The sequence below is a fragment of the Rhamphochromis longiceps genome, linkage group LG16, assembly GCF_057381845.1.
Source record: "Rhamphochromis longiceps isolate RC_006_pf linkage group LG16, R_longiceps_female_GT1.1, whole genome shotgun sequence".
Taxonomy (NCBI): Eukaryota; Metazoa; Chordata; class Actinopteri; order Cichliformes; family Cichlidae; genus Rhamphochromis; species Rhamphochromis longiceps.
Genome location: NC_140572.1, coordinates 8,971,138 through 8,992,860, shown reverse-complemented (window position 1 = coordinate 8,992,860; position 21,723 = coordinate 8,971,138). Strand labels below are relative to the sequence as shown.

Sequence of the window (21,723 nt, the reverse complement as noted above, 5' to 3'; positions counted from 1 at the left end):
ATCAATCAATCAATCTTTATTTATAAAGCACTTTTCATACAGCAATGGTAGCACAAAGTGCTTTACATGGTTAAAAGCAGCCCACCCCACCCCGCCCTCCAACTCACTCCCCACACTCTTATTAACATAAACAATCATGGATACATACACACACATCCCCCCCCCCCCCCCCCAACACACACACACTTAAAAAGTAAAATTGGGCTGCACAGACATGAGCCAGTTGATGCACATTTTAATTCCAGTGAAAAATACTATGTATTCCATTTTTGTTTACATTTAAGTTTATTGCTTGAACTGTTCTTTCCTTGCCATGTGTTTTCTTAATGTTGAACAATATTTTCTGACACAAATAAATAGAAAACGATCATATGTATAATTTTCTTGTCATATTCTCTCAAAATTAGTGTAGTAAACTATTGCAAAGAAAGTAGAAAGAAAGTAAAATTATTTAGGAAATATATAGGAAAAACTTATCAAAAGGTTATAACACAGATTTTCGTTTGTAAAACGTCTTCTAAATTAACAGGTAAATAGATAACTGACTAAATAAAATGTCCACATGAAATGTACATATGAGATACAGACTTTTATAGATGTAAAGGTTCTAACAAATGACAGTTTAAAATATTGCTACAGTGTCTCCAGCTGTTTATTGTTCCTCATCTTCCATCAAGTAGAAACCAGGGATGGAAATTTTCTCCCAGGCTTCAGAAGCAGCAGTGTTTGCATCGTCATTATCATCATTGTTTCCTGACAGCTTAATAGCTTCAAGGTAGGGCTTACAGATGTTTTCTGCTTTTTCTGTTGCCATTTTTTTTAGTTTGTCGTTTAGGTGAATACTGACTTCCTCTGCTAGAAGGTCTTCAAATACTACACTGTAGTAAGGCTGACAGCGTGGCCTTGTTTTAAAACAGCTGCAAGACAGTCTTTTAATTTCACAGGTCGTCCAGACAAATAAAAAACCACAGATGAGAAAAAGACCATAATCCTGGAAAAGAAAAAAAAGATACAGTTTGAAAACAATTCACATACTTGTTTTAAATGTAGGTTTGTTCTTTTAGTCAAGTTCAAGTTTATTTCAACTCTTTTTGCTTTTCTTAACATTCAGCTTCCAATAACCTGGCAGTACATAAAGGTCTTTTGAGCATGGACAGTTGTTAAAGTGATGTTTTCTTTCTCTATTGTCAGTCAGACACACAGCTTTTGAATTTTGCGCAAGCATCCACTTGATGCTCTGAGCGCACTAAGTAAAACATTGTGATACTTTCCTTACATGGAGGTAGAACTAAAATGCTTTTAAATGTAACAAAATTTCATTGTCTTACATTTTTTAACATGTGAATTTTAGTTTAAAAATGATGTTAGTCAAATTGATGTTGCATGATTGTTGTGTGTTGTTACTTACAAGTGATTGAGTCATATAGTCTCCTATAATCCGTTGCTCCTCATAGGTCAGATTTTGTTTGCATGGAATTCCAGTCTGGTTCTTGTTGAAGTTTGTCTTTAGGCAAACGAACCAGTCTCCATCAAAAAGAACAGCAGATATCCATACAGCCGCCAAACTGATCCACTTAATGAAAACCTTATAGACATAGCTGCCAACACACATAGCACATCTCGAGAGAGAGTGACACCAGTAAAAAATCTTTCTTTGGTGAAAAGGTTCAACAATGATGACAATAAAGGAGAGGATCAAAGGAGGCAGAGCCATGTACAGTACACCATTTGGATGCAGGCCCGGTTCACACGAGCATAAAAAATGCATGTTAAAAATGTACTGCAGGATGTAGAAGATGACTATGAGCACCAAAACACCCACAGAATTTCTGATTACTTGAAGAAGTTTGTAAGTAAACTCCGGAAATGCCATCCTGGATGAAATTAGTATCGGATGTCTTAAGTTAGTAAGTTAGATTTTTGAAATGTTCCTCCTCCAATGGCTGAGTGAAAATGAAAAATAATTCTGAAGCATAAAGCATATAGTACCATTATATTGCCTTTAAATACATTATGTGCCCATGGTTTACCACAATGAGGCTGTTTTAAGTACTTTCAGAATGATGCAAATCTTGGTTTTCACTTCTCAAATACATTTTTAGGGTTTTCCAGACAGATTCTATTCACTAATGAACAACATCACGGAGGGAAATTTCAGGAAATACACAGTAAAGTTATTCAAACAACATAGTGATATGGTTAATAAGATATCAGGTTAAAGTTGGTTAACTGTGACCAGTAATAAAAATGACCTAACTTAAGGAATGTGTTGTGTCTACACCAACAACTTGTCTCATAACAGCAATTGTAAATTGTATCATAAGGCACTTTGTTACTGGCAGCTTGTTGTAAAAACACATTTATTCACATGTTTTTAGTTTAATCTATAAAACAAGCAGTTTAACTGGCATAAAACAGTATTTTTGCAATATGATGAAAACTTATAACTAAGAAATGGTAGGTATTAAAAAAAAAAACTATCTACAGCAGCTGGACAGTATCTGAAAGTCATGTTCTAGAGAAATAAAAAAATAATCAGCAAATACCTGACACAGGATGTGAGAGATACACCTTGCACTTTGCCAAGGTAAGAAGGAAAAACTCCCTTTTTAAAGCCACGGCCAGTTGGGTGGGAAGAGAAAAGCAGAGAAAGACAGGACAAAGGATACACATGGGAGAGAACCACAGTTTAAATTTAGTTTTTAGAGGTATAAACACATGGAGACCAAAAAGAGAGGTGTGAAGAAGAAGCCCTCAGAGCCTTTAGGCAACCTTGGCCTATAGCAGTGAAACTAAGGGAGGATTTAGGGTCACTTGATCAAGCGCTAACTATATGCTTTATCAAAAAGGAAAGTTTTGAGCCTAATCTAAAATGTAGAGAGAGTGTCTGTCTCCTGAATTCAACCTGAATCTTTTTCCACAGGAAAGGAGCCTGGAAGCTGAAGGTTGTGCCTCCCATTCTACTTTTAAAAACTCTAGAAACCACAAGTAAGCTCACAGTCTGAGAGCAAAATGCTTGGAATAATACAGTACTATTTAAGAAATCAAGTGTCCTGGTTATTCAAGACCTTGCATGTAAGGATGTGGATTTTAAATCCAACTCTGGAATTAAGCGGGAGCCAGTGAAGAGAAGGGAGAATTATGCTCTCTCTTTCAAGTCCCTGTCAGTACTTTCACTGCAGCGTTCTTGACTAACTGAATGCTTTTCAAAGAACTTTTAGACAATGATGAATCACAGTCGTCCAGCCTAATAAATGCACCAAGTAACACCATGCATGACAATACAATAACATCTAGAAAGCACCTGGTAGGAAAAGGCTTCATTTTTCAGCATGACTGTGATACCAAACACACTGTCAATACAGTAAAAGCATAGCTAGATAGAAAAATTCCCAATGGAGCACTATCAGTCATTGATTGGCCTCCCAAGTGCCTCCAATAAAGAGCTTTGACTATCTTTCCAGAATCATGGAGCACTAGTCCTGAAGACATCTGAAAATTACAAGAATGCTTGCATAAGTTGAGGCTGTGTTGAAGAACAAAGGTGGACATACTAACTGTTAGCTTTCAAGCTTGTTAGAACTGAGGTAAGGGCAAAAAGAAGATTTGCTTTAAGGGTTTGTGGCTTGTGTGCTATAATTTCATGTATGTTTGTGTAATTTGATCATTTTGAGCATTCATTTTTATAGCAAAATAACATTTTACATAATGCGCACCTTTCTAACGCTAATCTTTAACAAGGATTGTCAAGAAAGTAGGATTTTGGTTGCAGTTATCTACTACAAAATGCTTGCACCAAGAATATATGTGTTTGTTGTTTGCTACAAAGCAAAAACTAAGCCTTTCATTTTGTTTTATGGCTTAACAGTTTAAAAACTCTAGATTTCACAGTTGCATGCTCACATCTCTTGCAAAACTAAAATAAAAACTGAAAAAGAAAATGTTTCTTGTTTCATAAGATCATATGATGTGACATACATGTGCGTAAGTTTCAGTTTGATGTACACATTTGAGGTTGGCAGAATTTCTCAGTGGTCAAGAGGACTCTGTAATGTCTTCACTTGTCACACAAGTGTTGCACGCCACATTTCTTTCGATACTGTAGTTCAGTCCAAGCAGCTATTAGTATGAATAAGGCTAATCGTCTGTTTTGAAATGCCAAAAATATCACCAGAGATTCTCATCATCTATTTTTTCTGTTGTTATTTTAGTGAACAATGTTTGGTCCTTTTCATAAATAAACAAGTGTTACGAATGTTCTCTTTTTCCTCGACAGATCAGATTTTGTCCACCTTGAGTAAATTTGCCAAGCCCAGGGTGCTACTCTTTTTCCTTGTATGCATATTATGCTTTTGCCGTAATAAAACCAGCAGCAGTCGGTACTGCATGCTATAAATATATACATGAAAAACATATTCTATGTCATAACTACTGTAAAAATGCTTTTCTGAATGTAATCCCTTCACTTTGTAAAAGCTTAACTAACATCACAAAAATAATCTCTTTCTCTTGTAAATCAGTCACATGAACTTTTATTTTGATAAGATAAACGAGCTGGATGATGACCTGTCAACCAAAATGAAGAACACACCTTAAAAGTAATATTTACTTATGGTGTTGTATTGTATTTTCTAAGTGCTCTGAGAGAGGCTGAGCAGACAGTTCTGTGCAGGCTGCTGACAGACAGCAGCAGAAATATATTACTTGGATAAAAAAGTGGATAAAGAATAAATAATTGCCTTTTTTCTTGGTCTCAAGAGATTTCATCAGGAGCCATGGCCACGCTTGGACAAATCATCTTCTACAGGTGCGACCATGAGGAATATTTAGTGTTGTCATTCAACTTTGAAAATATTTAGGTGTCTCCAGTGGTAACCGAGTATGTTTGCTTTTACTGCACCAATAGAGAAAGAAAACATCTCACTTTTGATGTTATTTGACAGCTGTAGTTGCTGATTACTTCTAAAGTTTCAGATTATAATACAACAACATGTTATTAAAGATTAAACTTATGCTTCACAACTAGTTTAAATATGTGATCCCTAACAAAATAAAAGTTGTTGACAGTCTGTCAAAGAGAAATTTCTCCTTTAAATTTCTGTCAGGACAAAATATTAACATTTTTGAACCACAAAGAAAACACTTACAGAAGAATTGAAAACAATCTCCAGCTTTCTTATTGCAATGGGGTTTTTTGTCCTGATCATCACGAGACCCAAAAGACACAACGCATGGAGCCCAAACCCTACAGTTCCAGGAAGAATAATAGAAGCTATTTGAAGAACTGCTATGAAACTAATCTTTAAAAACTAATACTATGTGTTTTGTTACAATTGCACTTGTGTTTTTCTTTTTGTACAGCATGCTCGTCATCATCGTCATACTTAGTTTCTTCATCATCCTCTTCTTCTCTCTGGCCTTCTCAAGTAAGACCCACAGATCTGTTTGGATCCTCTTGTCATTAGTGATGGCTCGGTGAGGCCTGGGGTGATACATGGGTGTGCTCACCACGTGCTGTGTTTGTCTAAACTAAAATACAGTTAATCCATGTGGACGGCAACACGGCACAGCACAGCATCGAGTGTTTAACTGTGAATATTCATTTGTATCTGCACGTGTGATGATCTCTAAATATTTGTGAGGCTGACTTTCCACTTGACAGAAATAATGTTGATAGCCAAGTAACACATATACTCTATATTCATGTTTCATTTCCTTGAGAAAATGTTTATGTGTGTTTAGGTATGCTCGACTGGTGCTGGTTTAACATGGTATTAAGGGAATATTGACTTTAAATATCATTTGATAGTTTCATTCATAACCATGGTGCGCCTGAGTTTTTACTGTGGAATCCTGTCCTATATGAACCTGTGAAATTGGTATTTTGGCCATCATCTTGTTGATGTCTTGAAAGTGGGCGTGACTATATTTTAGAAGAATGTGTGAAGCTGATATCTAGCTAGCATTCAAGCTAGATTAATTGGCATGTTAGTTTTATTAAGTTACAAATTTATTAAATATGTGCAATGTTATTACCTGAAAAAAGGACTTCTTTTTTTAATTTAACTGAATGCCAAAAAAGATCTGATTGTGAACCAAAGGACACGCCATGCTCATACAGTAGTGAGTCATCAGTCACAGAGTAAAAAGCATACCGCACTTTGAGTGGGTTATTTTTATAAATGGCACGATAATTTCCAAGCTAAACATGATAAAGTCATAATACTACTGACTGAGACCATAAAGGCATTAGGAAAATATTTACTGAGGTTATAAATCAAGTGAGAAGTAGATTTCTTTTCCTGACAGCTACAATGGTTGCCCTCTGCTGGTCAGTAGAAAGAAGACAGGTATAGGACATTTCCACCCTGGCTTTGTTTTTCAGACCTGTATGCTAGAAGCATCTTTTATATACAGTCTATCTATCTGTGTCTTTAGAATTTAATCACTTTTACTAACTCAGACCCCTAAATAGTCATAGCTTTGCTTGAACTATCTCTTGAAATCACAGTCTCTATCTCTCTCTCTCAGGATATGTGAATGTGAAAAATGTGAACTTGTCCTTAAAATCTTCCTGCTAAAAGTTTTATAACTGCCAAAAGCAAACAACACTTTCACTAAATATCATTTAAATCGGTTATTAAGTTGTCAACAAATTGGAACTGATTCAAATGTGCTAGTCTATAATATGTGTATAAAATGTCCACATCCCACAGAGCCCCAGTCCAATGTGATAAGCAGCAGTACAAAGCCTGTCGCCAACCTTGGTGAGGATCAGCTGCTCAGCTGCTATCTTGACACACAAACTTCCCAAGACAAAGTGACAGTGACCTGGAAGAAGACGGACCTGAACGGCCTGGTTTACTTTTATCAGAATGGAGCTCCGGATCTGACGAATCAGGCGTCACAGTTCAGTGGGAGAACTCAGCTCTTCCCTCAGGCTGTAGTCACAGGCAATGCCTCTCTGCTGCTGAGGAATGTGAGACGCAGTGATGAGGGGAAGTACACATGCAGCATCAGCTCCTCTAAAGGTGGAGGAGAGGTCAGCATTCAACTCAGAACAGCAGGTAGGATGACTCACTCTTCAAGATTAATTGTGTGTTTATCTAAACATTCTTTATTGGCATTCATTAGCAGCATGGTTTGCAACACATTGGAATAAGATGGTATAAGGGTATTTCTAGTTTTTGTAATGCTGGGAATTTTAACCAACGTGCTGTTCTGAGTAATGTGAGTACTGAGTGAAGCTTCACTCTTGATTGCAATATTAATTCAGGATTTTTTTCTTCCCTCTTTTATTACATCAGCTTTTTCAGCGCCCACTTTCACCTTCTCAAATGGCACCCTGTCTGCTGAGGCAGTCAGTTGGTTCCCTAAGCCAAGCGTTTCATGGTTAAACCAAACTGAGAACATCCTGAATGGAAGCTCCACTTTCACAGAAAACTCTGAGGGGATATTCAGCATCTTCAGCACACTGCTGTCGGTCCAAGTCAGTGACACCTACAGCTTCAGGATTGAAAACAACTTGGTGATGTCTCTTTCTGAGGCAACTATATCAGGTAGTCTATATACTTTTACATTGACCTGATACCAAACACATTTGTACTAAAGGACTAAAATTCATCCTTTGGCCTATCTTTTATTTATGGAGGTGTAACACTAAGTCAGAGGAATATTTCTTCAATTTAAATCAAATCTACCAGAAAATAAAAGCAAATATATGTATTAATAAATATATAGCTAGGCAAATAACATTATAGGTTTAAAAAAAACTAATTATTTTTCATATTTTTCAGGCTCAGACGTTTCATGGAGGACTTATTTCACCTTCAGTGCTGCTTCATTCCGTCCAGTTGGATCACTTTATCTCATTATTATGACCAGTTTCCTCTGCATCTATTATGTGACCTTTTGACACACTAATGTACACAAAAAAACACAACAGATATAGACAGATACTTCCCCTGGCTGCATATGTGTGTGCGTGTGCTGCATTTAAGGTCAGGATATGTCCAAAGTAAAGACTGATATTCACAAAAGTGGTCCTCTTTGAAGATTGTGTAGCTTTACTTTAATGTAATTTATTACTGCGTGTGTTACAGTTGTGTAGTGCCATTTAACTCTGTGCTGGATGTTTTTAATAGTTTATCTATTAACTTTTAATATTATTTTTTACATCCTCTAATGCATTTACAGTGTGTGAACTGAGAGTTCCATTTAAATTATGTCAGTAAAATTCAGCTATCTTGACTTTGAAATTTTACTTTAATGCAGACATGTAACATAATGAAATACAGAAATATAGAAACAAAACAAGAAAAACATTGAAACATTTACATTTTAGCACATTTTCTGTGACAGTTTTAATGTCTAATTCTAGAAGCACTCACTTTATTTCTTTAGAAAGCTCTACCTCTAGTTGCCTTACACCTTTCATTTAAATCTAAAAACTACAGACAGTGTCCAGTAACCGTGGCAGAACTGTTCAGGTAATCTGAACCTTTCAAATAAACCTTAAACACCTCAGTCTACAGAAATCTGTAGATTCCTCTTGGATTTTGTGCGGATGATGTTTGCAGCCGTTTATTCATACTCGATTTATACTGTTGTTCTATTTCCATCATCTGATGTTTTTATAAATGCTTATTGCTCTAATTCCTCTCAACAAATATATTTTCACCCAATGAGACTCTGATTAATGACGCAATTTTAAAAAATTAAATAATTAAAGTTTTATTTTTGAAAAATACTTTTTGTGATGTCAAGGGTGACAGTGTTGCTTTAAAATGTTTTTTTTTTTTAACTTAAAACCTTTGAAAGTAAATCCTGGGGAATTGATGATTGTGTCCTCCTGTCTGTAGTGACACTAACTTTGCCTGATTAGAAGTCTGCATTTGGGTCCTTTCCACATCCACAGCACAAAAGCTTTATCCCTGGTGGTAGGTGTCAGTTTAATTTCTCTGGTCTGCAGAGGTCCTCCATCAAATGTGTTTTCTGCATCAATTTATGATGAAAAACCTGTTACATAAAGGAAAACACAAAGCTAAAAAATCAGCCAATAGTTCAACATAATGCAGTGAGTCACATCCCGTATTGTTTTTCAAGTATTTGGTATTGTCAGCTTTTTTCTTTTAGTATTATCTTATTATTATAGTATCATCTATGTATCTGCCTGGTGTCCGGCTGGTTTTGTGCCTTTTGTTACCTGCTTAAATGTGCATATGTCACCTATTTCCATTATTTTAGTTGAGTTATCTGCTCCTGGATTTTATTTCGACTTTACTGTGTTTCAGCAAGATCTCATGTGCAAAACTTTTTCACACATCCACGTTTCACACCGATTTTTAGGAATCGCGTACATCTCCACTAGATTATTGAGGCTGACTGAAAAGGAGAAGTGTGAGCAACACTTCCTTAAGATTAGTTTGTCATCTAGAAACAGCACTTCGAAACTGGAACAAACTTGGCTCACACATTGTTCACAATCTCTCTTCCCTTTTCCTCCTTTGCGTTAAATGTGGCTTCTTCTTCTTCTTTTCTAAGTAATTATGCTTCTTTAATGTTTTTCTTCGGGTGAACTGAATCAGTTGTTAGAAATCCTGGTGCCGTGCTGTAAACACAGCCAGCTATTTTTGGTGTTGATGCCATTGTCCCAAAAGGTGATTTCGTATGTTCCACAGATTATAGGACGACGGGTCATTTACAACAGTTTAAAGCAGCGGTCCCCAACCTTTTTTGCGCCACGGACCGGTCTAATGTCCGACAGTATTTTCACGGACTGGTCATTAAGGTGTCTTGGATAAAAACAACAAAAAATGATACAACCAAGACAAAAACTGTGATATTTTGTAAATAATAAACGCGAATTCACTGTGTAATTGTGTAACTATTTTAGCAGCGTCCTCCTGAAATGCGACAACAACATTCACACCGAACGCGATAGAGGCAGGCAGAGCGTCAGGCTTACATGTAAAGTCAATGGAAAGGCGCGCTGACCCGCGATTGCGGCTCCCGCGAAAATTCGGAAGCAGATTTGCGTCGCGAAAACGCCAAAACGCCTGAAACGCGCGTGAGTGTAGCGCGTTTCAGGCGTTTGACTCGCGAAAAAAACCACGCGCGTGAGTTTATGTGTTGCATTTTGTGCATACACGCGTTTCGCGTCCCCCCGCTCGAGTTGGAAAAATCTGAACTCCAGCGTCAAATCGCGCCGCGACAACCAATCAGGAGCCTGGTGACGTGGCTGTTACCTAGTTCAAAGGGGCAGATCCAGCCAAAGCCCTTTATTCTTCAATAGAAGGAAGGCTAATCAATGCCGTAGCAAACAACCCGTAGCTGTACGACACCAGCTGCTTTCTGGACCGAGACAGGAATATAAAGGACCGAGCTTGTAGGAAGATATGTAAAGAGATCGGGCAACCTTGTAAGTTCATTCATTTTTCTTAAGTTTTCTCTAAAGTTTTCACTGACCCGGGGATGCCGCACAAAAGCTAGCAAGCCACCGCTATTTTCCCACTGACGTACAAATACCGTTCTGCTTTTAGGCATGTTGTCATTTAAGAATATATTTTATTGTTTATTAATAAACAGCACACAGTGGTCCCGCTGTTCATCCGTCACTGCCTCTTTTTTTTTTTTCTTTTCATTTTCTTTTTTTTGCACCGGACAGCATTGCATTCTGCAGCCTGATTGACAAATCTGCTCCGTGTCGTGTCTCCTGCGCTTGCCAAATTTATCATGTTTGGTTTTGATAACCATCACGTCCAATAGAAAAAACAGCACAAAAACACCCATAACTATGAGCCTCATTCGGAAATACACACCTGCACCGCGAGGGAAAAAGGCGCACGAAAGTGGCAGGCAGATGAAGACAAACGGCGGCATAATAATACTTTTACGTTTTGCAATCTACAAAGGTTTGCACTTTGAGAATCAATTGTGAGAACTGTGAGTAATGTTCATGTGTGTGTGTGGAAAACAGTGTATAAAGTGCGTGGCCAGGGGCTAGTTATTCTGAGAACCCCTGCTGCAATAAATGAGGGACCACTGTCTACTCTACGATTATTATTTTCAACCTGTTAACATTTAATACTGTATTGATAGAACCAACTGATTCTGCAGCAGAGCATCCCCTGTTGCTTCTCCTGGCTGCCCAGTCCCTGAGCTCCTGCTGCTGCACCCACAGGTATGTACAGCAAGCACTGATACCTTTTTAGTCGGTGGGTTCCCTTGTGATCACCTTTACTAAATATCTACAACCAATCTGATTATATCCTGTTTTTGGTTTGTTTGTTTTTTTCAATGTTGAAATTAAAATCTGGTAGCAGCCTTCTCATTTCTTTGTGTTTTGTGCTGTTTTACAGGCCCACAGGGGAGGACGGCTCCGAGGCAGATGAGGGACGGGTCCCAGGACGGTCCATCGGTGGTGGAGCTGGCCATCCTGGAGTCCCTGAAGAGGCCACACCAGTCTCCAATGGAGCATTTCCTCCTCAGCCTTGTTGCTGCTCTGGAGAGCAGCTGGTCCTTTTTATTCCTGTCTCTCTGTAAATTCTTATATTTTATATATTTATGTTTAATGTTTTTCTGTTTGAGAATTCTAATATTATTTCAAATAAATTTTTATAATGACTAATGTCTCAGTTCTACTACACAGCAAATGTTGGCACACGACTTGACACATGTAGAATTTATTTCATATTATACTAATGACAAAATATACTAATACAGTGGGATGCAAAAGTTTGGGCAACCTTGTTAATAGACATTATTTTCCTGTATAAATCGTTGGTTGTTACAATAAAAAATGTCAGTTAAATATATCATACAGGAGACACACACAGTGATATTTGAGAAGTGAAAAGAAGTTTACTGGATTTACAGAAAGTGTGCAATAATTGTTTAAACAAAATCAAGCAGGTGCATCAATTTGGGCACCACAAAAAAGAAATGAAATAAATATTTAGTGTATATCAATGTGTGTGTCTCCTATATGATATATAGGGTGCTTTTGTCTGGACGTGCTTCTCATCCAGAGCTGCACAGCACAGAGGAAAGTTCCAGCGCTCCTGGAATCCCTCTGTGATGGACCGCCAGTCTCCAGGTGAAGGCACAGCCATGAAGTCGTCCACTAGACAGTCCCAGGTGGCCGTCGCTGCCTGGGGGGGTGATCTGGCTCACCGTGGACACACCGACTCTGTAACTGAACGCTTGGTGCTGAAGGAGTCCGCGGTGACAAGGAACCTGGACAAAATTGTTCAAAATCAGTATTATGTGTACTGCAGTTACAAAATACATTATTCAAATTCCAAAATACTTTTGTGATGTCAGATTTAAATCACAAAACTTAAATCTTACATAAAACATTTTGTAATTATAAGGATAATTACAAAATGTATATTAGATCATATCTAAAACAGTTGTGTTTTATTTTAACTTTAACATATCATAATTTGATTGGTAGCAACTTTTACCCCTACAGTGAGCCAATCACTCATAATTCCTAAACATGTCAATCAGGTAGGAATGAAGTGAGACATTAATAGAAATAAAGAGTTGTATGTTGACATGTAGCCCTTTCCTTGCTTAAATCATTAATATTTTTGAAAAATTAATCTGTGATAAGACAGCTTATCAAGATAGAACCATGTAACTAAAGATGAACCAAACTGTTCAGTTTTATCTAACTCTGTTTTAATAAAGGCTGGTGACGCCTGTTATAGTCTGACAGCTGCAGGGATTATATACAAATACTCAACTATACCAGAATCAAACCAGGTCAAAATAAAAAGGAGTGAGTATCACTACAAAGGTTAACTCAGTGGTCCTAATGCTACAGTTTGATATCAGCAAACACCGAGCGCATACATTGATGTGACACCACAGCCATGCTATCATGCAAACACTGATAACAGCATAAATCGAATTAAATCGGGGCTTGATGAGACCTGAGTATCACTAGAAATATTATAAAGAGTCGTCTCTGTACCACAGTTTGCTTTCAGTAAACACCGACAGCATTCACTGTTAGCATAGCACATCCATGTTAGCAGTGTGTAACTGGATGGTTTAGCATATTAGCACAGGTATCAATAAAACACTTTTACTAACCTCAGGCAGACGGACAGGCGCTCTGCAGGTGGGATTGAGCGCCTGTAATTGGTGTTTAGGCGGGCGATGCTGGGACCAACGAGGGAAAGCAGGTCCTCAAACTGGCCGACGGTGATAGCGCTGGAATCGGCCGTCATCCAGGCGCAGCTCCTGGAGCAAATGGTGAAACTCACCAAACTGCTCACACCTCTGGAGGACCTGATGGACCCAGGTACGGCGAGGATGTCCTTTACGCCGCTGCTCTGCTCTCCACAGTAAATAGAGAAGGGAGACTCTCTCTTCAAGCGCTAGCTCGACACCTGCCGTCTGGCAAAACTTCCTCCCACATCCCTCCCACATTTCCGGTTCACGCGCGTTAAAATATGATATTTTGGGGCGCGATGGATTTTTCTTGGACACGCGTAGAGGTGCGAATGTGCACGCGTCAAGTTAGGGGCGTTTGGGGCTTTTTTCTCGCGCCCATCGCGTTCGGCGTGAACACACCGTAACGTCCTCCTCTCTCCCCCTTAATGCTCTCTGGTCGCTATGGTAACGTAAATATTTCTTTTCAAAATAAGACACAACTACAACACGGGAAAAGACCCAGGCAAACCGAGTTAACGATAAAAACCCTGAAAAACGTAAATTTCACACCCGAGCATCAACTCTCGCGGCCCGGTACCAAACGACTCGCGGACCGGTACCGGTCCGTGGCCCGGGGGACCGCTGGTTTAAATGCAGGCAGTGAGTGGATATATCTTCCACCGTCCTGCCGGTAGATGGGGGCAGTCAAAGTCCCACACTGTGCTGAAGACTTCGGTAAAGTTTTGGACCACCCCGGATAGCCCGGGAGAGGTTTCCTATTGGTCTGCCAATGAGAGAGGTGTCAAATGTCCCATGGAGCAGTAAACTTCTCATGATCAAAAGTGGAGCTTTCGAATGGCCTTTTAATTAATGAATGGGGTGGATTGCCGCAGTGCAGAAAACGTGTGATTTATTATGCAGAAAGGGGATTATACAGAAGTTTCCTTCAGCTCTGACAACTTTTTCGAACTCGCTGGGGTTTTTCCCCCTTTATTCTTGCTCCAGAAATCACCCAAACTGAACAATGTCGCAGTCTGAGCAGAAAGAAACGTCGGAGCAGGGAGCACAGAGCTCTGGACGCGAGCAGAGCGACGTGTTGGTGAATCCCAGAGCGGTGTGTAAGGTGTGTAAGCGCCTGTACCGGGACCCTAAAATCCTGCCGTGTCTGCACACGTTCTGCTCTGACTGCATCGCTCAGCTGGAGCCGTTTTCGGTGTCTTCACGTATACAACGGGATGTTCCGGAGGGCGGTAAGCGGGACAAACCACTGGAGGCAGACCGACCCGCCGTCACTATCACGGTGCTCTGCCCTGACTGTGACTCAGAGGTAGACCTCCCTCCGTCCGGGCACGTCGGGCTGAGTACCGACCACTTAGCGCTGGACGAAGTATTCGTGGAGACCCTGGAAACGGACGGCCCGCTGGGATGCGACCTGTGCGGAGAAGGAGGTGCTGGGAGCCGCTGCGAGGTGTGCTCCGTCAACCTGTGCGAGTTCTGCTGCCAAGCGCATAGGTACAGTTAGCTCCGAGGCTAGTTTTTAATTCTGTTTTGCTATTATGCCTTAGCTCAGTTTTCTTTATCCCTTCGTACATCCCACATGCTGTTTTTTGTTTATTTGTTTTTTGCTGTCTAATGTATTAAATTAGGTTTTTACCGTGTTTAAAATTTTTAATCTATTACTTCTACTGCTTGATAAAATGTTTGGTTTTCGTTTGAGTCTGTTCCACAGACTGTAAATGGAAGATGGCTATTGCAAAAACGTCATCCATTCCTTTTTGAGATTTCCAAGTGTCAGGCTGTGCATCTTAGGCTACTGTGGCCCTGAGAGGTCAAAAAGCACACTCTGCTGTTTGGTGACAAAAATTTGCAAATTATGCAGCATGTTTTATTCATTAAGACCTGGATCCTTTCTCAATTCTCAAGTACGCGAGTCCGGACTTGCCAAGAACACGATCATGGACACACGATTTGTACAACTGGAACACCAGCGTACTTGATGATGTCTCAGGTCAGGAGTTTTTGCTGCCGTCCCCTCTTAATTTAACTGTGATTAATATGTTATGAAGCTTAACTTAAATCTCAGCCAAACCGATCTACCCAGGAACAAATAAAACACTGAAATAAACCAAACATTAACAATTAGAAATGATCTAAGTGACTTATATATCATGTTTAACCTCAGTAGCGAAATCACTTTTAATAAAAATTGTGTACATGTATGCCTTAATAAAAACAAACAGGTGAGATGTTAGAAGGCTTTTATTTTTATTTTAGTGGACACTCAAAAATTACAATAGACAGCTGCTGGGGTTTGGAAGAGAACTGAACAAATATTTAAAATATAATCTGATCATTTTGAAGCAGCCTTCAGAATCTCCACGTATTAACATGCTGTTCTTCCCGGTGAAAATGTTTCCTCCTGAATTGAAATATATCTCTGTAAACGATGTGCCAGGAGTCCACTGTTCTCACCAGCTCTTGTGATCCTCAACCTCCCGGTCTGCTATGGAGCTGGTTGGTAACAGACGTCTCCGAAATCGGATCACGTTTGGAAATATTTGATAGCTTGATAAATCGAGCAGATCTTTGAAGTTTACACAGCTTCATTCTCGCTTGAAAATAACTTAAAAGTTTATTTTGTGACCCAGAAAGAGTAATATTTAAAAGTTTTTAGCTGCGCTCCTCTGCCATTGCTGCATTTGGGTTTTGGACTAAATGCATTCTGGGATATTTAGCTGTACCCAGTACACACAAGTCACCACCGATGCATGCTCGATAAAACAGGCAGAGCGAGAACACATCCGGAAATTTTTTGCGTTTTCGGCTTGATGCGTACTTTGAATTGGAACAGTACTTGGTCTCCGACTGATGACGTATCACGAGTTAACAAGAACGCAAGTACGCATATCGAGACAGGCCCCTGGAGTTACTGGCTGAGACCATAAACTTTGTATATATTAGGAACTGATGGTGGTTTTCTCAGATACTTTTATTCAACTGGATATTTTGTTTATTTGTTTGTTTGTCTTTTGTGTTTGTCCTAACAGTGGCAAAACACTAATGGTTAGGCGTGACTTATTAAAGGCTGTTTTGTGCTACTCTCTGCACCGCAGTCAGTTACAGTGGAAATTTGAGGGTTTTTTTTAAATATATATTCTGCTTTGAAGAGACTGAGGTTTAAATTGTATTTTACTCTGTTCTTCTTCATCACTAACTGATCTTGTTTACGTATGTCTTCAAGATGGATTCTGAGCCGTTCTGTGCACTAACACACTAACACTGTCTGCACAGACAGTAGCAGACATCCTGGGAAATCCAGATCTGTGTTCTGACTTAAAGATGTGTTCATATGTCTGTGTGTCCTCAGACGGCAGAAGCGAACAGCATCTCACTCCATTCAGGCTTTGGAGGAGCTGAAGGCTTGTGGTCGTCTGGTCCGGCCTGTCCTCTGCACCCTGCACCCGGGACAGGAGCTGCGGCTTTTCTGTCAGCCCTGCGACCTGCCCATCTGCCTGGAGTGTGCCGCCACGCTGCACCGCGACCACCGCTGCTGCCCCACACGTGATGTTATCGATCGCCATGGGGACCGTATCAGAGAGCTGGTTAACGTGCACCTTCGACCCCGACTCGAGCGACTGGAGGAGTCACTGCAGAAGGTGAAGACTGCCATTTTATTGGGAAGATATACAGACTTTTGAGCCAGTGTCCCAATACCTTCTGTCGTTGCCAGCGCTTCATGTTTACAACAAGTGGCATGAAATTTGGGTAGCTCACAGTTAAACAAAGGGCACCGCCGCTGTCACCTCAGAGGAGAAAAAAAGCCACATACTCGTTCTGAAAACCTGTTCTAGCACAGTTTGTTAAGCTTATTATTTTAAATACCCAGTATCTGCTTTTAGAACTATAATATACATTTCCACTGGCACAGGTGGAAGCATCTCAGGAGACTTTGCAGGCACGAGTTGAGGCCACAGCCAGTGAGGTGAGGGCATTCGCACGAGGTTACGCCAGCGCAGTGGAAGCCCACTGTCTGTCTCTGCTGCGGCGTCTGGAGGAGCTCCGAGTCCAACGGAGGTATGAAAACATGCATACTGACCAGCTTAAACTTAGCGGGGATTTGACGATTCTCTAGATCCTGGGTTTCCCACATTACATTAGATCAGTGGTTCCCGAACTTTTTTTGCTAGGCCCCCCTTTGTTTTACAAAAATGCCCCCCCGCACGCACAAACACAAACACATCCTCCAACCACACACACCCATATTTTGCTCCATTGCGGTTTATTTCACACCTCAAACATTTAGTAAACAATTAAGCAAATACAAGTAAACTGCAATAAATTACAGGTAGTAATAAAATAAACTACTAACTCTTTTACGCTGCGTCCGCACCTACACGGGTATTTTTGAAAACGCAGCTGTTTCGTCCACATGTAAACGGTGTTTACAACTGAAAACTGAGATTTTTAAAACTCCTTTTTTGCGTTTCCGTGTGGACGAGGAATACAGGGTTCGTCACGCAGCGTCAAAGGTATGTGCCTTTTTTCACGTCACGCTGTGCGCCACGTTATTGTTTACATGAGAGGAATTGCAGAAACAAAATACTGTTAATCTGACTATCTGCAGGTTTTACACGCTTACACACACGCAGTTACTGTCCCTCCGTTTACAAAGGCAGAGGCGTCACGGTGTGATTATTTTACATGTAGTTGTTTTTTCCTGTGTAATAATATTCAACATTGCTATCAATACATTTTTCAAAAAGTGCCTCTCTGTGCAAAATGGGTTTAAAAACATAAACAGCTGTGGGATCCTGTTTGTCTGTGATTTGAACCGGGGGAACAAATCGTGACAGGATCAGCCTGATGTTATTTGTATCCTGCTGTAACTTTACTGTATACAGAGCTAACATCTCCAAAATGTCAGGAGTAGTTAGTCATTACAAGTGTTTGTGAACTAAAAATCAAGAATGTGGGATCCTGTTTGTCTGTGATTTAAACAGCCCAGCGCTGCTCCCTACAAAGGAAAGACCAATTCTGCAGGGAGACCTACCTCGGCACTTGTGCAGGTGAAACCAAAGGGCAGACATGCTTCATCATATTTTCTAGTCTTTGGCTTAGAATGAAGTTGGTTTGGAAACATATTCAGCGATGCTTCCTCTCCTGCTTTGCGTTTGTGTGGGCGCCCGTGATAGCAGTGTCCAAGCGTCCCCCCCAGGGGGCGGGCCCCACACTTTGGGAAGGTCCGCATTAGATTATGAATAAAACATGAAATTTTGGTGTTTTTCCAGTGGCATTCGCTACCTCATAGTTTTTAGAAAACACAGTTCTCATCAGAATACTGTGCTTTAACCACCGTAGCGCCACATGGCTAGTTGAGAAAGCAAAATGCATAGATGGCTAATTAGCATATCATTACCTTTCCCAAAGCTATTTCTCAAGAGGAGACAGGAGCTTATTGCCACAGCAGGACACAATGCTGTTCATGAATCAATTTCCTCGCACTGCCTAAAGATGAATGAACCACCCCAGGACTGAATAGTTTACCGAGTAGTTACTGATTATGATATAGAGTCGCCAAAGTTGTGGTTAAGATTAACAGGTTATTACAGTTTTGTTTTGTTCTTAGTATTACAACCTCATCAGTGTTTAGATTATAAAGTCAGACCCAGAAAATAAAACCCAGGAAATCTTCTGCTAAGTGTTCGTGGATCCATTTCGACACATTTTTGTGCCAGTATATATAAAAAGTCAATAAGCTGAGCGGCTGCAGTTTCACTGGCAGTGTGTTTGATATCGATGCTGTTGTCTTATTGTCTAATGTCCAAATGCTCTTTTTAGCTGATTCCAAGTGGATGTTGTCTTCACTGGACTTAAAAGTGTTTCTCATTTTGTGAAGCTGTTGACGTACTGTAACCCCAGCGCGTTTGAAATCTCCTGAAACAGAGCTAATTCTGTGTGTTTTGAACTGATCATAACCTTTTAATCACACAAAAATGAACCAGAATTAAACAAGCATAAGCAATCCATTTATTTCTTGAATATTGTAATACAGTAATTATTCACTGCCATGCCACAGAAACCACAGAGTCTACCAAGATTACTGTGAGGAAATGCTTTCAACTTTTGCTTGTCTAACTTCTCTGTTTACCAGGAACCACCTCCACTTACAGGGGGTGCAGCTTCAGCAGGCTCTGCTGGACATCCGAGGCAGTGTGGAGTTCGCAGAGCGGCTCCTGAGTTGTGGGTCTGACGCTGAGATCCTCAGTGCCAAAGGAGTGACCTTGAGAAGACTCACCAGCCTGGCAGAGAGGGGTTATGACCCCCACCCAGCAACCGTTGCCCCTGACGATGGCAGCAGTATATCCTTCATGCCCAGGGAACCCGCAGGGGAGGTGGAGGGCTACCCTGTGGTCGGGGTAATCAACTCTAAGACGGTGGATGTCAGCAGGTGCACCATTGAAGGAGAAGGTAAAAGACAGTTTCAACCATGTGTACAGAAGGTTAGGAATCCATACTTGCTTCAATAACACTCTTAAATAAATCACAGCAAACTATTTTCAGGGTCATGTGTACATATTGTATTTTTAATTTTTTTTTTTTAGTGTTTTTACCGGCGATAAAACCAATTGTTAGTCTGTGCTATGGACAAGTTTGACACCTTTTCTCCTCCACAAATTTAAGCCGATATCACTTTAGCCCCTCCTATTTTTATAAATTCTGCACTGAGCTTTGAGGTCTCCGATATCACTGAAATGCAGCCAGATGTTGCTTATTTTACATTTGCACTCATTTCTTCACTTTTTTCGACACCCTGTGTACCTGGCCTGTACCACTACCACTTGCTGTGTTCAGAACATCTGCCCCGCTTCGTTATTTCACATAATGGTATGATCCTTGTCTGCCTGCATATTATTGGCCGCATTGTGTCCCCATCAAAATAAAGTCTGACCCCTGCCTGCATAGATTCTTAGTAGGGCTGAATATTCGGCTCCCACATACTGACGGGCCATTAATATACATATATACATATGAATTTATCTTGCAGGCCGGATATAATTGTATCATGGGCCAGATGTTTGACACCCCTGCCTTAAACCATATCAGCAACTTTCAAGACTCAAAGATGCAGCATACACAGAAGTGCCAGAAAAGTGCAGTTCCTCAAATTGCCACTTGAGGCTGGTTCCAAAAATCACTCACTTTCCATAGACCTCCATGTTAAATTCCCCATCTTTAGAGCAGAAGTAAACATGTTGACAGCGTGCCACAAAAACTTGTTTTGGTCTCTGTGGCAAATTTTTGTACTTCATGACAACCACGCAGGTGAATTTATATGCAAGTCACCCATTTTAATTGTGTTAAAGGTAAAATTTGTGCCTTACTGGACTGTTTTGAGTTATAGTTGGGTGACATTTCGTGTCATTCCGAATTCAGTTTTTTTTTTTTAAAAAGACAGTAAATATGATTAAAGCATGTTTTAGGTGGACAGATCCCACATAATGTCTCAGTAAATTACAAACACCATGCTAACCAGACTACCTCCTGGGCTGCCCTCTTACCCAAATACATTCATGCCAAGTTTAAAGAAACAGACAAAATGTCAAACTGAAGGTTTTAAAACGTTAATCTACAAACAAGTCATCATAGTGACTGTGTCCGTCTTTTATATACAGTCTTTGCCTAAAATGACTCATTGCATAATCATTATGACCATTGTTTTATTATTGTAAGTCTGTTATGTACAGGTCTTGGGTCATCTTCCATTTAGATTTTCCTAGGAAAATTGGAAATGGGTACAGTGATTTATTGAAACACATACAAATACCCCCTGAAAATACAGTATGTAAGGCAAAAATAGAGTTTGTACAATTCTCACAAGCTTGAAATTCAGTAACGCTGAGGTTCAGGCTGTGGGGAGCCCCATCCATGACTGATAGTGATGCATTATATGTTTTTCTATGCAGGTATGCATACTGCATTTGCACTGTTTGTGTCATTGCTACACAATGACACCATTCCCAATCAGACGCTTTCCCAGTTGTACTGCATTGGGGATCAGAAATGTGATGATACTTTTCTGTGTTCATAATTCCATTCATTTCCACAAGTTTCCAAAAGCCACTGGCTGAACTGCAGTCATAAACCTGTAAGCACATCCTGTTTTAGCTTTCCCCCGACCTCCTCTGTACATAGCGACGACCATTTGAACCAATAATCTCTCGTTTAGATTCATCGCTTCATCAGATCTGATTTTCAGTCCAGTTCTTACATTAGCCTTTTTCCCTGTTTCCTTCCTTAAAAATGGCTTCTTGACAGCCACTCTTCCACTGAGTCCACATCAGGACTTTTGCACAGTATTGTAAGTTTAGCTTTGAGTTTGCTAAAAGCTAACTCGACTCTTTTACCAATGACTTTTTCTTTGTTCTAACATGAAAACAGCTTTAGGCATTTCTGTTTTTATATTCAAGGAACCAGATGACCTGAAGCTGAGAGTCACATGAACTGAGTAATATTTTAAAAGAGTGTGTAACAGTGACAAAAGCAAATTCATTTAAA

The 21,723-nt window shown here is 40.0% G+C and overlaps 4 protein-coding genes and 1 pseudogene across 8 annotated transcripts in view; 3 read left to right on the top strand and 2 right to left on the bottom strand.

The window, feature by feature from the left end:
- Positions 1-11,583, top strand: part of LOC146650561 (uncharacterized) — a 115,367-nt gene extending 103,784 nt beyond the window's left edge. The window contains exons 2-3 of the mRNA XM_085384293.1: positions 11,101-11,182; positions 11,361-11,583. Of these exons, the coding sequence (XP_085240419.1) occupies positions 11,101-11,182; positions 11,361-11,544 (266 nt within the window). The 3' untranslated portion in view covers positions 11,545-11,583. The remainder of the gene's footprint in view (positions 1-11,100; positions 11,183-11,360) is intronic.
- Positions 1-21,723, top strand: part of trim45 (tripartite motif containing 45) — a 66,978-nt gene that overhangs the window by 30,744 nt on the left and 14,511 nt on the right. Inside the window, exons 1-5 of one of the 4 annotated variants that reach the window (XM_085384291.1) lie at positions 13,945-14,679; positions 16,535-16,823; positions 17,096-17,241; positions 18,168-18,233; positions 19,319-19,635. The exons of 2 other annotated variants lie outside the window; for them this stretch is intronic. In XM_085384291.1, coding sequence (XP_085240417.1) covers positions 14,192-14,679; positions 16,535-16,823; positions 17,096-17,241; positions 18,168-18,233; positions 19,319-19,635 — 1,306 coding nt within the window. In that variant the 5' untranslated portion in view covers positions 13,945-14,191. Of the gene's footprint in view, positions 1-13,944; positions 14,680-16,534; positions 16,824-17,095; positions 17,242-18,167; positions 18,234-19,318; positions 19,636-21,723 lie in introns of those variants that run through there. One more of the 4 variants, XM_085384292.1, reaches the window with a different exon arrangement.
- On the bottom strand, positions 653-1,873 carry LOC146650563 (uncharacterized). Its single transcript, XM_085383552.1, has 2 exons — positions 1,409-1,873; positions 653-991 (listed from the first exon to the last, which is right to left on the bottom strand). Exons 1-2 carry the CDS (start codon positions 1,871-1,873, stop codon positions 653-655), a joined length of 804 nt encoding a protein of 267 aa, XP_085239678.1.
- On the top strand, positions 4,776-7,915 carry vtcn1 (V-set domain containing T cell activation inhibitor 1). The gene is made up of 5 exons (XM_085383544.1): positions 4,776-4,807; positions 5,362-5,426; positions 6,717-7,067; positions 7,308-7,559; positions 7,797-7,915. Exons 1-5 carry the CDS (start codon positions 4,776-4,778, stop codon positions 7,913-7,915), a joined length of 819 nt encoding a protein of 272 aa, XP_085239670.1.
- On the bottom strand, positions 11,669-14,001 carry LOC146650560 (uncharacterized; annotated as a pseudogene). The gene is made up of 3 exons (XR_014907851.1): positions 13,885-14,001; positions 13,105-13,391; positions 11,669-12,237 (listed from the first exon to the last, which is right to left on the bottom strand). The product of XR_014907851.1 is annotated as an uncharacterized LOC146650560 (transcript).